A 15111-nucleotide genomic window follows, 5' to 3' on the forward strand; every position below is an offset into this window, starting at 1 on the left:
AACTAAAATGGAAGCTGTGAAGCAGAAAATCCAAAGAAGTGTAGGGGTTGTAGAAAGAATGATTATATAATGTATATACTTGTAGTCGTCCCAATGTCTCAGTTATTCACAAACGTATTCGCGTCAGAGCCGTCTCTGATTATTTTTTGACGTCATGACTCATGATGTGCTTTTGCGTAGGACTGGCTCCAAGAACAAAAATGCAGGTAAAAATTGACTCATTTTGGGAAAAAGATAACTAGATGGGATGAAAATAAACTTAATTGCTGTCACAGAATAGTCAATCGGAAATTGAGAAATTGTGATTCAGCTACAGTAATCAGAAATCATAGCATCCACATTGATGAACAAAACCTGTTTAATGAAAATATGCCACAGAATGGAAATTTGGTACTGAATGAAGACTGCATGAGAATGAAAAACTACGGGAAGCGAGGAAGTCACAAAAAAACAGAAAGAGAAATAGCGAGATAACAGAAGAAGAAGAACAAGAGTATTCTAAATGAATTCGAATTTTCGAGAAAAAGAAGAAAAAATACAAATATTGTTTGCATAACTGTATTCTAACATACAATATACAGGCGAGAGAGCAACTGTATATATCCATTCTGTAGATGTGAAAAACATGATATTGGACACAATATTCAAGTTTTGGTGCGTCTGTTTTGTTGTATAAAAAGAGATACAAGCGAAAGGGAAGAAGAGAAAAAAGAGAGAAAAAGAGATATTTTATGGGTGGGTAGCTCAGTTTTTTGTCATTTCTAGTTAGAAAACTCCTAGTTGGAAATTGAATTTTTAATGAAACTTTTCAATTTACGAGCACTGGAAAAGATCTCTATTGTCTTTCTGAAAACGAGATGTGTCATGACTCTACGGGTTCCTATTATTCTAGATGACCAATGAAATATGGTTTTCTTCCCTTATTCCATAATCTTCAAATATCATTTCCTATACATTGTCGTCATCTTATAAATGTTTTCTGTTTTTTCATGCTATATAATCAATCTCTTTCATTGTATTATCACCCGCTCTCGTTTCCTTGTTCGTAGTCATAGTAACTTATTTTATTTTTTAGGAAAATGTTTTGATGAAATATTTTCGTAGACGCTTTACATTGTTTTCGTATAGTTGTTTCTCGTTATCCGATGCTTTATTTCTAATAATTATAGAAAAGGAAATTGATATGAAGAAGAGAATTTAGAATGGCTGAAAAACAAGTAAAGAATGAGGGGGAGGACGAGAAGGGCAGATGATATCATGAGTTTTCAGAAGAGTATAATATATGTCTGGTGTATTGTCATGAGCTTACTGACTATGATGTGATTCGATTATATTTTAAAATGATAAATATCAAAGAAATGAAAAGAAGTAAAGTAGAAAGAATGAGGCAACGGAAGGGAAGAGTTCGATGAAGTGTAAGGAAACCCTAGTAATTGTAGGGTATCTTTGGATGTATGAGCCACCTTTCAAATGGATATTCGTAAGACGAAAACTCGTTCTTCTGGAACAATGATTGATGTTCTTATTAGCATAAAACTAGACCTTATACTAAATTTTTGCAAAACGTGTCAGATTAATCAGTTCCGAACGATGGGAAAGTTCAAAACATCTCAAACTAGATACTTCGTGTTTTCCTTTTTGAATTCGACTATTGTTTCACAGATTATTTCCAACATTTGAATAACGGATTATTGAGCGAGCAAAGTGTTTCGAATATTAACAAAAGGCAAACAGGAACAGGGTTATTGAAACTAACTGAATTCGTTTACCGCATTTCACAAAAAACTTTGATAAGTAGACAAACATCAATCATCTCTTCTCTGACAATACCAAACTGGAACATGAAAGTTTTCATTTTTCAAATTTGATAGTCTTTCATCTGAAATCAGAGCTCTAGACAGGTAAATATTACACTTCGATTCAGAATCACACTATGTGAGTCACAGTTTAAAGCAATGAGTATCCGAACCTAATCTCGCATTATTCTATATTCGTAATGATAGTATATGCTTTATATCGAATTCGCATTCCTGATACATGTTCTATGTTTCCAAATATTATCGACATCAGTTTGAGTTCATATCAGAATCAAATCGAACCCCCTTCCTCTTCGAATACAAACAAAAAATGTGTTTCTTGTGGTTTCCATGACATCATCTGGATCTAAAAAGAGACCACCTTCCCTTTCTTTCTTCTCCTTTTTCCTCTGGATTTCCTTCCTATTTCTTGTTGCACACCCTCTAATCACACCCATTGTGTCCTCTGATTTCCTTCTTTTTTCGGCCAAACAATGATCAACTTTTCTCTTTTTCCTTCGTCTTCTATTTCTCCCTCAAATTTCAATTTCTGTTGAATATTTCGGTCCCTCCTTACGAAAATCTCAACAGTAAATATTATTTCTTTCCTTCTCTTTCTTTCTCTCTCATTATTGTTTCTTCGACGGGTTGAGGAGCGCGTGCTCCTACCAGTTGGCATGGCACCCGCCTTCTTCGAGTGTCTGTTTGCAGTCTTTTTCTCTATCACACACACATAGAAACAGAAGGAAAAGCCGAAGGAGACAATCTTAATTCGAACGAGTGTTTGAGTGGCTCCCCTTCCCATTGAGCACTGTCGGTTTCATTTCTTTTTCATCTCTTCCTTTTTTCAGTTTACCCCTTGGCTTCTTCTTCTTCTTCTTCCAAATATGTAATTCCGTGTTCTCAAGTTTCATGTTGTTCCTCCTCCTTCCATCTTCTTTTTAGTTTTCTCTCATTTATTCAACTACTCCATTACTCTCTTCCTTCGTATAATTCTACTTCAAAAATATTGTTTTCCAACAAAAAATGAGAAGCAGTAAGTTCAAATGTCTCTTAAAAAAGTAACGGAGAACATATTTTTGTGTCCTCGTGCGCTTGTTGACCTACATTCAGAATAAGAGAAAGATTCGATTCAGATTGAATTCTTGAGAATTGAACGGTTTGGTTTTTAAGAATACTTATTCTCAGGTTTCGTTAGGTTGAGAGAATTTTCTATTCAAAGTTGTTCATTTTAGTTTTGTTTGTCTTATTCTGAAAACTGAAATCAGTTAGTTCACTCACTAAAAGTGAAAAAAACTGATATTGCTCTGGGAAACTTCTCTCTAAAACACTCTGCGAAACTTGCTCTATTCTAGGCAGGTGAGAAACTAAATCTCAAACGGAAATTAGTTTTTCAAATTGAAAGTTTTCGGAGATCTTTGTTGTTTTCAATGTACAAGCATTACTTATTCACTGGTTCTGGTATTTCTATTCTCTTATTGAAGCTCTGAAAGTCATGTGGAGTTTTAGGTATAGCGATTCACGGTATCTGGTCGTATGATTCATTTTATAATAATAATTATCAAATGTTCATAGTCGACTGAAAAAAAAACTGATGAATAACTGAGTTTGCAAGCTTTGTTCAATACTCGGAACGCAAACAAGCTAGAAGTGACTTCGAAATACAGTAACCTCTAGGACTACACGCCTTGAATTGCATGAATTTAGTTACTTCATACTCTACAGTAACACATCTTGACATCTCCCATTCAATCCTATTTCTCTCATCCTAAGATTCACTCACTAATCTTTGACCGTTCATTCCTCTCAAGTTCAAAAAGTGTCCATTCAAAATTTCGTTCTCTCTCTCTGTTCTGCTAAACGTCCGATTCTCTTTTTCCTTCCAATTCCATTCCTTCCTCATCCGCATTTCTTCCAATTTTCTTTATTTGCTTTCCATTATTTACGAGGCGCCGAGTGTATTTACATGAGCCCATGAGTACGGCTGGAGCAAAATAAATTGTTGCTAATTTTGAAGTGGGAGATATTTCCCGTCTCTCGTTTCCCGCTCAGGACCATTTTTTTTCCTCTAATGCCTTCATTAGTTCCTTCACGTCATAAACCGAAAGAAACATATATCGTTTCACTTTTCTTGTTGACCCATTAACAAACTGTAAATATGAACAAAATGAGTCATTTCCGCCACTTGACTTTGTCACTTTCATTTGCCAACTTGTCAGCTAATCCGATTTAGAGTTGCGCGGTTGCTTTCTTTGTCATTGAAGTTGAACTATTCTAACGCTTTCAGAATCCATGACAATCACGGACGAGTCAACGAGTCGGGTGGCTGATTCAACAGCTCCACCAGCCACATCATCACCTTCGTTATTCCAGAGAATATGTTGTTGCTGTAATTCAGATCTCAAAGAGCCACCGGTTCAATTAATCAGAAGTGAGTTCAGTTAGCATTTCTATACTAAAGTTTAAACTGAATGTTAATTTCAAGTTTCCGGAAAAGAAAAGGTTCTCTAGGCTTTTTCAAAAAGGTTAAGTGCATTTTTCAATACGAGGTTTTTTCAGGTGGTTCACTAACATATCAACAAGGTGCAGCAGTCACTTCTGCTCCAGAATCCTCCACTTCACCTCCAGCTAACAATGTCATCTCGGCAGCAAAACGATCTGTCGATGATGACGTTGAGAGGCCTCAAACATCTCAAAAACCAGCTCAACGACCGAAAGAACTAGATGCTGAAAGTATAAATATGAATGATATTTTGATGGAGAATGTTCTCAGAACCACAGAAGAAGATCGAACGGAAGCAGTTGAAGAAGATATTGTTTCGATTTCAACAAATGTTGTTCAGGAAATTGATGAGAATGAGTTGAGAAAGGCATTGAAAAAGGCTGGAAATGATACAAACGAAGCATCGCAACCACTCAAAGGAAGATCTGGAATATCGAAAGAGATGCCTTCTGGATCAGAGGATGAGGGTGGGGAAGAAGGAGATAACAGGAAAATGTCAGTTATTGAATTCATTCGGAGTGAGGCTCAAGCTGAAACTTCTGCTACCGTACTATCTGCAACAGTTCCACAAGAGAGACCAACTGATGACATTGAGCTAGTTTATAAGAATGAGAAGATGTCAGAAGCCACGCAATCGGAAATGTCTGATTCTGAAAGTTTGTTAAATCACTAAGCATTCCTAAAAATATTAACATTTTAAGTTTCAGACGAAGAAGATTCTGATGTTGGAAAACAAATCAATATTGTAGGAATGTCATCAAAAACAACTGCTCGTGCTGAAAAGAATTCAGATACTGATGACAGAAGAATCGTAGAATTCAAGGAGTTGAGTTCGGATGAAAGTTTGAAAGGATCGACTGAAGATGAAGATGAAGAAGTAATAATTAGACATGAAGAATTAGAAGAAGAGAACGATGAAGAAGATGTTCCTCCTCCACTCCCACTCTCTCCACCTCCAAATCATTTCGGACAACTCGAAGGATCTCCGATTCCACCTCCACGTTCCCCTCACAGATCTATAATGTATGCACATGCAGATGATTCGGATTCAGATGACGAAGAAAGTGAAGATGCTCATCCAATTGCATCAAATGGATTGGTTCGTATGCATCCTGTTAATTTCGCTCCGCATAAAGAAGAAGATATTCAATCGATTTCTTCTGATTCCTCGCTTTCAACAGCTTCTGATTTATCTGAAAAAGAGAATGAAGATGATAATGCAATCGGAGTTACACGTATTTCCGTCAAGAGCGATGGGCGTGCTGAGGTAAACACTCTCTGTGACGTCTTCTCATTATTTCCCATTGTTTTTCATTTCAGATTCATTCCCCGAAGAGCCCAGTTCGTGTTACGTTGGATACAGATCGAAACGAGGTCACGGACGACGATTTCTCGGAGAAACTCATTTGAAAAAATAAAAAAATTGAAATTCCTATTGATGACCAAAGTATTTGTTCGTAGTGTTTCCATAGTTTCGGATGTTTCTATTTCCCCTTCTGTTTCAAAATGAAATGAGCCCATTTGTGATGTTTGATCAACTTGTATCAATGTTCTGTTTATTATACAAACACCATTTTACAGAGACTAGAGTACAGGAAAAGTAGTGAGTCACTCAGATTTACAAAGTTTTGTTACAATATTTACAATAATCACTCGGCGGCTGTATAATAGATAATCTCGGGTATCTGTCCATCTTCAACGCTTGTTCCGTTGTTGTTCATAGCAGCATATGTGAACTGGAATGTCACATCACTGTCGTTGGTGTTGACACGTCGAAGTCCTTTGGTGCCATAATAGGAATCAGGTCCCTGAAACATAATCATTATATTTTCTATCATAGTTCTATTGAATGAAACTCACTCTAATCAAAGCTGCAGCAATATAGGTAATTCCAGGAAGAATTTCAACTGGATCTTTAAAACAAACACGACAAGGTCTCGAGTTTCCATCGCATACAAAGCTGGTGTCGTGCTCAGCCAAAGTTTTGTTAGTTCCACAATGAATGATTTTGATTTGAGTCTTGTACTCGTGAGGTCCCGATATAGCACCATACAAACCGAATCCAACGACAAAGATTCTGCGATCTACCGTGAACTTGATACGGTCGGAAGTTCCACAGAATCCCCATCGATTCTCGATTCTTTGGAATCTCGAAACAACATATTCTGTGCTGGATATCTGGCATCGTGGCCGATCCGAATAGATTAGAACTGGACGATCTTGTGGTGACACAGCAAGATACTTATAGATTTTGTTCATTTCCTGCTCCGAAAGAAGTTGTGGATCTGGAAACTAGGAATTAGGTTACTAAGACATAAATATGAACTTGCCGACATGTAGAGCAAATTCTTCGATTTTCATAAGAGGGAACCGAATAAGGCTGATGGCTCGTGAAAGAACGTTTCTTCGACTATCCACGTTTGCAGGCAATCCACGTCTCTTTGTTTCAAATTCGGACCATTGAAGTACAGCCTGCAATTATTTTTCTTTCATTTCCTAAAAAAAAGTGAAAACGAAATGCATTCGGCAAAAGTGAAATCATTTCTATCTTCTTTTTCAAAAATGAACAAAATCGTCAACAGTTCGATGATGGGCGTGGCTAAGCGCATCATGATGTGCAGACCTACACATTTCAAGGTATATTATCAGCCCCGACTACGCCTCTAAATAGTTTTTAGGTGGATTATTCAATAAATCCATGGATGGATGAAAAAGTTCAAGCAGACTTCGAAAAAGCAACGAAACAATGGAACACGCTGAAAGAGACGATTGAAAAATGTGGAGCTGAAGTAGTTGTGATGGAATCAGAAGATGCTCGAGATTATCCGGATATAGTTTTTTGTGCAAATGCAGGAATTCTTCGTGGAAAGAAGATATATTTGTCTCATTTCGCATTTCCAGAAAGATATGGAGAGCACGTCTTCTACAAACGATTCTTTGATAAATTAGGTTATGAGACGTCCTTCAATCATAAAATAATACACGAAGGAGCCGGAGATGCATTATGGTGTGGGGAAGGAATGAATATTTTAGTGAGTGGAGTTGGTCCAAGATCTGATGTTCAAGCATGTGAAGATATTCAACTGAAGATGAAATTGAATGAGAAAGATCAGTTCTACGTTGTTGCCGCTCGTCTTGTAGATCCACGTTTTTATCATGTTGACACGTGTTTTTGTCCACTAGATGAGAATCTAGCAATGGCCTACATGCCAGCATTCGATAGTGTTTCACAGAACAATATCAGAAACTACACGGAACTATTGTCGGTAATCTTATTTCACCCTGAAATCTGACAAACGAAGATTACTGTTGAATTTCAGGTCCCTGAAAAAGACGCCCGTCGATTCGTTTGCAATTCTGTTGTAATTGGAAAGAACGTGATCGTTCATCATGGATCTGATACAACATTCAAATTGCTTGAGAAACACGGATACCAAATTCATCCTATTGATATGAGCGAGTTCATGAAAGCTGGAGGATCGGCGAAGTGTTGCACTTTGAGATTAGAATAAAGATTTTGCGATTTCGTAAGACGTGTGAAAAAAAGATAAGCACAAAATACTCACTTGAAACAAGAAAATCTCACGAATACGTAATCCATCCCTGGTCAAAATTTCACAGAGAGTATCCAGATCAATATCGGTGAATCCTTCTCCGTTCAGTGCTTCTAATGTATTTTTGTCAATGACCTCATGACATTTTTGGACCAATTCAGGTTCATCAAACAGTTTTGCTTGCGAAAGCATCATGAAAGCATTATCTGGGACGAGACATTGTTTGAGGAATCGAACACATTCTTTTTCCATTGCTGGCACCGCATATTTCTTCGCTAAAATTTTAATTATTTTTGCAGGCAACATCTACTTCTGTTACCTGTATAAAGGGTGGTCATAACTGATTCTGCTTCTATTTTTACCTCATCTGAATATAAGAATTTGAGAAGGGCCAGAAATGCGAAGGGTTCAACGTCAGGCAACTCAATTTCCAGAGCTTCTCCTGGAAAGTGATAGTTAAATTTGAAAAATTTCTGAATGATTTACCTGGATTGTTCGGTGTAAGACCACCGTTGAACATAGCATCAAAAACTACGCTACCTATCGAGAGAACGAATTTATGAGCTGGAATTCGTTGTCTAGATTCATCTGATCCAACCACGAAGAAGACATCAGCCAATGTTTCATTGCAATACATATGATTAATTCTCTCTCGTAATGTCTTCTTATCAGCTTGCCATCCAAGTACTTTCCGGGTTCCTTGATTTTCTTCGGGTAGATTTGTTGGTTCTGAATATCTTTTTGAAATGTTAGTAAAATTGATTTTAAATATTTCACTCACTTTTCTTTTGTACTACGGTGACTGGTTTTCGTCCTATAGCAATCAAATTTGAGACATGTTCTGCCAAATTTCTGCTAACGGGTAAAATGGTAACTGCTTTCTCGTTATTGGTTGAATTTTTTGTGTCATTACGTGGTAGTCGTGTTCCGAAAAGAGCTGAAAAAATAAATATCGGCTTTTAATTAATTTGCTTATTTTTGTTTGTTCTAATAAGGGAAGTGTGTAGAGTCAATAATTTGGAATCTCTCAAAAACTTGACAGAGCCTTTACAATAGCCCGAAAAGCTCCTACAACAATTTTTAGAAACCCTACACACTTCCCTTGTAAGGTTCATTTCTGTTTTTGAAATTAATCACCTGCAACTTCTCCGAGTGAAGACGTTGAAGAAGAATGCAAATGTCGAGATGAACTTTGCGGAGAACTCGATGAAGCATATTCCTGGAGAACATTAGCCGGAAGATCCAGAGTTGAGTTCGATTTTTGATTTTGGTTCTGATGCTCATGGTTTGCTGCTGTACGACGGGATGGATACAACTGATTTTCTCTGAAATTCTAGTACACGTGTAGTCCTCCATGCTTTTTCCAGAAAGTTGAGTATGACTACTGTTTGGGTTTACATTATGAAACCATTAACACTAAACAAAATCGTAAGTGTCTTGTGACCAAAATCGATTGGTAAATACATCGTTGTCGTAATCTTACCCTTGAAATATGCTGTCCGAATTGCTAGCTTCGCAAGAACTACGTGAACCTCTTCTGAAATATAAATTTCTTATATACTATCCGTTAAATATTAAATACATGTTACACGGAACTTCTTCTTGGCTGTCCACCACCTGGAAAAGAAATCGATTGGTATAGAAAACGCCAAATTGCAAGACTTACCTCTACCACGTTTTCGGAACTCATTTTATTATGGATTATCGATACTATTCTCGTGAACTTGAACTGGCGTTATCCAGTGTCACTTGATCGGGAAGCTAGATGCTAAAACTCGTCGACTTGAGGAAAAAGTGCGATAGGGCGCAGTTGCCAGTACAATCAAATGAAGCTAAATTGTTTATTGAGGAGTGTAGAGCAACCAGCTAAACTCGTAATTAATGAAAAGGCACAAAAATATAACAAGAAAAGTAATTACTAACGTTTTTTAAACCTAAACAGAATCTAAATTAATTAGGTAAGGTATCCATAACTTTGACATTGTAGGCAGGGCTAACAGTCTAGTTCTTTTTGGCGTCTTCAATAAGATCATTTGAATGCTCAAACTCCGGCTCACGCTTTCCGATGAATGCTGAAATCCCTTCTTGACAGTCCTTAAGTTTCAAATTTCCAACCATCACTCGAGATCCATATCTAAAAAGCAGTTCAAATGCGATTATGTTTGAATGCGTTCACCTGTATGCATCAACAGTACTCAATTCAGCTTGAGTATAGAAGAAAGCCTTTCCTAGTGCAGTAACTGAGCGACTGAAATGTCCTATTTGTTCCGCTACTTTCAACGCTTCGAATTTGACTTCTGAATCTTCCACTACTCTAGAAACTAGCCCAGCTCGCAAAGCTGCCTCAGAATCAATTGGTTGAGCGGTGAGGAGCATATCCATTGCAACTTTTCTAGGAACAGCCCGTACCAGAGCAATACCTGGAGTTGAGCAGAACAATCCGAGTTTCTGACTGAAAATTAACATTCAACTTCAACAAACAGAACTGATTGTCACAAACCCGGGGACCAAAAATTTGGAAGACTTTCCGGCTACGACAATATCACAGGAAGCAACAAGTTGGAGACCAGCTGCAGCGGCGGTACCATTAACTTCTGCGATTACAGGTACTTTCATGTTTCGAATAAAGTTCATCATATCTCCACATGTATTGAAGATTTCGTTGTGCTTTTCTGACCCGCTCTCTGTAGTCTGAAATGGAAGATTGTTCAGAAAATGCGCCTTTTTGGGCATCATACGAGTTCTTTCAGCTCGTGTCCAGCAGAGAATGATTTTCCGTTGTGTGCGATAACGACCGATCGTACCTATAACTGAAAAAGTAAATTAATTTAATGGACTTTCTTATCCGACCTTCTCAATTTTGTCGATAGCTTTCAATTCAGCGAACAGCTCATTTATCATTGCCAGTGAGAGGGTGTTCACTTTCTTGTCATTCAAAACGAAACGTACTACGGAGTTTCCCTTAAAACTGTGTGTTGTGTTCATTAATTTAATCGCAGAAATATATTTACTCACTTGGTAAAGTTCCCTTTCCAAAAGAGTTTTCGCTGATCTTGTTGTGGAAAAGGTTCGGTACATTATCTTGAACATTTTTACCTGAAAGTTAAAACTGTGCTTCTACTACATTATTATTTTTGCAAAAAATATGTTCAGTTAATTTTAAAATTCTACCCCGAAAAATCTCAAAGTACGGTCACTCTTCTAAAAACGAGGGGCGGGGTTTCAAACGCAAAGCGCGCACACTTCCGTGGGAAGAGGCATGCGGCAGCACCGTGGTACCATTTTTCGCGGTTTTTTACCGCTTTTCAAATTTCACGCCTTTCTTTGTATCATTAATTTTAAGAAAAATTTATTTTTCACAATAATGAAAGCTTTGAAAAAGGCGCTATCGAAAAATCGATTAATAACTCAAGAAAGTAGAAAGTGTTTCGTAATGGTGTAAGTTATTTCTCATCTTTCGACGAAGTTTTTGTTGCTGCTTTTCATTTTTTTAAACATTTACTGGGTCGTTTTCTTATTCCATTTCTTTGATTTCCAGCTTTCCATATTGCGGAAGTATATGTATATTTTCCAAAGGCGTCATCTGAAGGTTCTCCAGAATCACTTTTATTCAGTCACTAATTTATCCTGAGGCAACAAATATTGAAATTTTAATCATTCTTGAGTTTCTTCTCCAATTTTTTTGTTTCTTACCCTCTTTACCCATTTATTAGTTGTCTTTTCTATAAGTTTGGTTTTTTCTTCAATCTCCGTCCGGTGTTGAGTCATCCGGCCCATTTTTGTTATGAAATTTCTTTCTATATAAGAAGCCCACCAGGAGACGCTTTTCAGTCTTTATCAATAAATCTGCTGACCCCCAAGCACTTCATCGCTACACGAAATCCCCGCTTCTTCACACCTTCTTGTTGCTCGTGCCGTCTTGCTGTCTCCGTTGTCGCCTTCAACGATAACGCCAATGAACGAAAACATCGCTCGGTCCAGTGAGAGGACTTCTTCACTTCTCTACGTCTTGCTGGCGTAGGCAACAAGAGTGTTCAGTAGAGCGCAGTGAACCGCGACGCGAGCCTCTGCGCTGCGGTCGCTCTTTTCTCTGTCCTATATCTTTTCTTTTTCATCTCCGTTAGTTTCGCATCGCAATTGGTTCCTTGGCCGGTTATAGCAGGACAGGAGTGCTGCTCCATCTCTATCTGTCGTCTGATCCTCCGTCACTGGCCAATTGGCAGGCCCCGCATCTCACTTCAGTCCTGCTTTCTCCGCCTCACTCTCCTCACAAAACAACAATTTCGTCGCATTCGATCATCTCGCGTTCTCTAACATTTTGATGTCTTCGGATCGTAGCTTCATTTATTTGATATCAATCAATTCGACACAAGCCCGGCTGAATATGAAAAGAAAAACTTATGTACAAAAAGTACACACCATTACTGTTTCACAACATGTGACCTCTAATTCTAAAAATGCAGTAACTAGTTCCTTTTCTCTGAATCGACTGATATTCACTTCGCATTGGACACTAAATAACAACGTCAGAGTGTTGTTGGGAAACCACTTTGGAATTCATTCTTTGCCTTATCGGAACAGTATGAAATTTGCGTTGCACTCGCGATTCGAAACGCAAACAGCAACTTATTGATTTCTTTTTTGGCGAAAATTTCAGCGCGTGGTTTTCCTCTTTTTGTCGGGCTGAAATAGAGAAAGAGAAGAAAAGAATTTCAACAAAAAGGATTAATCTTGTCTCGCATCATGTCACATCGATAATAACGTTTTTCTTCCATTTGGAGTTTTTGGAAGAACCATCACTTTCATCTCCGAAATTGGTTTTCACATGTTTCTCATATGAATCGCATCACTCTTGGTTTATGTCATTCTGTTTATTTGTTTCAATTTGATCTTTTTTTGGTGTGATACGTTTTTAGGCGAGCAAGCTGTTAATCTCTTTCCTCTCGCCATCTCATATAATAGAGAAGGAAGAATCCGCTGGAAAGTATTGATTATGATACGACGGCGTGCTTTTCTTCTCACCCCTTCGACGACTCATGCCCGTTGCTATGAGCCGCCCACTTTGACTTGCTCCTCGTCTCTCCTCGCATTGATATCATTCAAACTTACCCTATCATTTTAAAAACTAAATATTTTTCCAGTAGTATGGCTGCAGCTCCACCATCCGCTGATCCCCTTGATAAAGCATTGATTGTTGATGTGGACCAATGGATCGAGCAGCTTTATGAATGTAAACCCCTCTCGGAAAATCAAGTCAAAACATTATGCGAAAAGGTATCGATTTAATTGTTTTCATAACTTGTGATGTAAATTTTTTATAGGCAAAAGAAATCCTGGAGAAGGAACCAAATGTGCAAGAAGTCCGGTGTCCTGTGACAGTATGCGGAGATGTGCATGGGCAGTTCCACGATTTGATGGAACTGTTTAAAATGGGTGGAAAGAGTCCTGATACGAATTATCTGTTCATGGGAGATTACGTAGACAGAGGTTACTATTCCGTAGAGACCGTCAGTCTCCTGGTCTGCTTGAAGGTAATTTTTTTTCCTTACATTCACTTGAATAGTGCAATTTTTCAGATCCGTTATAAGGACCGTGTCACTCTTCTCCGAGGAAATCACGAGTCTCGACAAATCACTCAGGTAAGTTAAATATTAGTGAAAATAAAATTATGCATGTACTGTTCAGGTCTACGGGTTCTACGACGAGTGTTTGAGAAAATACGGAAACTCGAACGTGTGGAAGTATTTCACAGATCTTTTCGATTGTTTCCCACTTACGGCTCTTGTCGACGGACAAATTTTCTGTCTCCACGGAGGACTTTCTCCATCTATCGACACTCTCGATCATATCAGAGCTTTGGACCGCATCCAGGAGGTAAGACTTTGCACATAATGTGTTTTTATGTTAATTGGCTGCCCACGCTAGACTCGCTCTCCGACAGTCATGAACGAACTCTTGATAGATTCATAACTGCTTGAAAATAAAGGTTCTTCCTTGCAAGACGAGTCTTAGTGGTCAGATACAATGGAGCTATTATTGGCTGTTTTCTCTTCGATTCCCGTAAAACATTATTTACTTCCAGGTTCCACACGAAGGACCCATGTGCGACCTTCTTTGGTCAGATCCTGATGACCGAGGAGGTTGGGGAATTTCTCCACGTGGTGCTGGATATACATTTGGGCAAGACATTTCGGAGACATTTAATCATTCAAACGGACTAACGCTGATCTCTCGAGCTCATCAACTTGTCATGGAGGGTAACAATAGTCTCACAAACTGCTGAATTTTCTTTTTTGTTTGCAGGGATACAACTGGAGTCACGACCGTAATGTCGTAACCGTTTTCTCTGCTCCAAACTATTGCTACCGTTGTGGTAACCAGGCCGCAATGGTTGAATTGGATGATGATCTGAAGTATTCGTTCCTCCAATTCGACCCAGCTCCACGGAGAGGCGAACCACATGTTACACGCAGAACGCCTGACTACTTTTTGTAGATACAAAGCTCCGTCCATTTCCACTTTCCTTTTTCGCATTATTTTCCTTACACAATTAATTCAATACTTTCCTCACTTCCTTCCATCCTCTCCTTTTCAGTCATTATATAGAATATCATTGTTTTTTTTCTTGAATCCTGACCCATTCTCATCCTTCTATCTGACATTTTCATCTCTTCTGAACTTGCTCGATATGATTGTTGTGTTCCATTTCCTTTTTTGTTCAACTTCCCCTTCTCTACTCAATTTAGGCGATCAAACCGTGCTTCTTTTCTCAGAATGATATGGTAGTACGGATGAATTTTTCTTTGTTCATGTAAATTAGTATGGTGGGAAGAGTTCAGTGGGAACAGTAGCCACTCGAATAATATCTCTGACTCTCCATTTCTAGCACTCGGTTCTGCCCCATCCATCAAACAATAAATAATTTTCAGTCATCCCCGTGTGAGAGAAGTTGCGATCTTCTCTATTTACGCTGCCAAGCGTTCGCTCCCTTTCTTTATCTCGTTCTTTTCCCATCCGTATTCTTACACTATTCCCTTCTTTTCTCTTTCCTGTCTTCTCTGTCTCTTATAATTACCATCAAAATTCGATTGGACAACATCTCCAAACTTTTTCTATTCCCTCGTTTTGTTCAATTATAATATTATTTTTGCCCCATCACTTTTTTGTTCATTATCAATGATCGATAAACTGTCCAAAACTAACTGAAATCTGTAGAAGCACATAAATGTAATCGCATTCAGTCATTATTTACGAACAT

The 15111-nt window shown here is 38.1% G+C and overlaps 5 protein-coding genes across 5 annotated transcripts; 3 read left to right on the top strand and 2 right to left on the bottom strand.

The window, feature by feature from the left end:
- Positions 1-4088: 4088 nt before the first annotated feature.
- GCK72_014185 (uncharacterized protein) lies at positions 4089-5709 on the top strand (the record flags this gene model as incomplete). The annotated part of the gene is made up of 4 exons (XM_003088845.2): positions 4089-4227; positions 4356-4955; positions 5007-5566; positions 5620-5709. 4 exons carry the CDS (start codon positions 4089-4091, stop codon positions 5707-5709), a joined length of 1389 nt encoding a protein of 462 aa, XP_003088893.2.
- A 239-nt stretch (positions 5710-5948) lies between these two features.
- Positions 5949-9543, bottom strand: GCK72_014186 (uncharacterized protein; the record flags this gene model as incomplete). The annotated part of the gene is made up of 11 exons (XM_003100679.2): positions 5949-6107; positions 6160-6584; positions 6630-6771; positions 7866-8128; positions 8173-8295; positions 8340-8582; positions 8635-8790; positions 8991-9178; positions 9337-9390; positions 9436-9470; positions 9520-9543. The coding sequence occupies 11 exons, from the start codon at positions 9541-9543 to the stop codon at positions 5949-5951; spliced, it is 1812 nt and encodes a 603-aa protein (XP_003100727.1).
- GCK72_014187 (uncharacterized protein) lies at positions 7002-7811 on the top strand (the record flags this gene model as incomplete). The annotated part of the gene is made up of 2 exons (XM_053730172.1): positions 7002-7565; positions 7620-7811. The coding sequence occupies 2 exons, from the start codon at positions 7002-7004 to the stop codon at positions 7809-7811; spliced, it is 756 nt and encodes a 251-aa protein (XP_053584944.1).
- A 311-nt stretch (positions 9544-9854) lies between the features above and the next one.
- Positions 9855-10943, bottom strand: GCK72_014188 (uncharacterized protein; the record flags this gene model as incomplete). Its single annotated transcript, XM_003100647.2, has 6 exons — positions 9855-9987; positions 10030-10305; positions 10354-10544; positions 10592-10657; positions 10704-10814; positions 10869-10943. The coding sequence occupies 6 exons, from the start codon at positions 10941-10943 to the stop codon at positions 9855-9857; spliced, it is 852 nt and encodes a 283-aa protein (XP_003100695.1).
- A 2055-nt stretch (positions 10944-12998) lies between these two features.
- On the top strand, positions 12999-14348 carry GCK72_014189 (uncharacterized protein; the record flags this gene model as incomplete). The annotated part of the gene is made up of 6 exons (XM_053730173.1): positions 12999-13127; positions 13175-13384; positions 13430-13492; positions 13539-13727; positions 13936-14100; positions 14157-14348. The coding sequence occupies 6 exons, from the start codon at positions 12999-13001 to the stop codon at positions 14346-14348; spliced, it is 948 nt and encodes a 315-aa protein (XP_053584945.1).
- Positions 14349-15111: the final 763 nt, after the last annotated feature.

Source organism: Caenorhabditis remanei, chromosome IV, assembly GCF_010183535.1.
Source record: "Caenorhabditis remanei strain PX506 chromosome IV, whole genome shotgun sequence".
Lineage (NCBI taxonomy): Eukaryota > Metazoa > Nematoda > Chromadorea > Rhabditida > Rhabditidae > Caenorhabditis > Caenorhabditis remanei.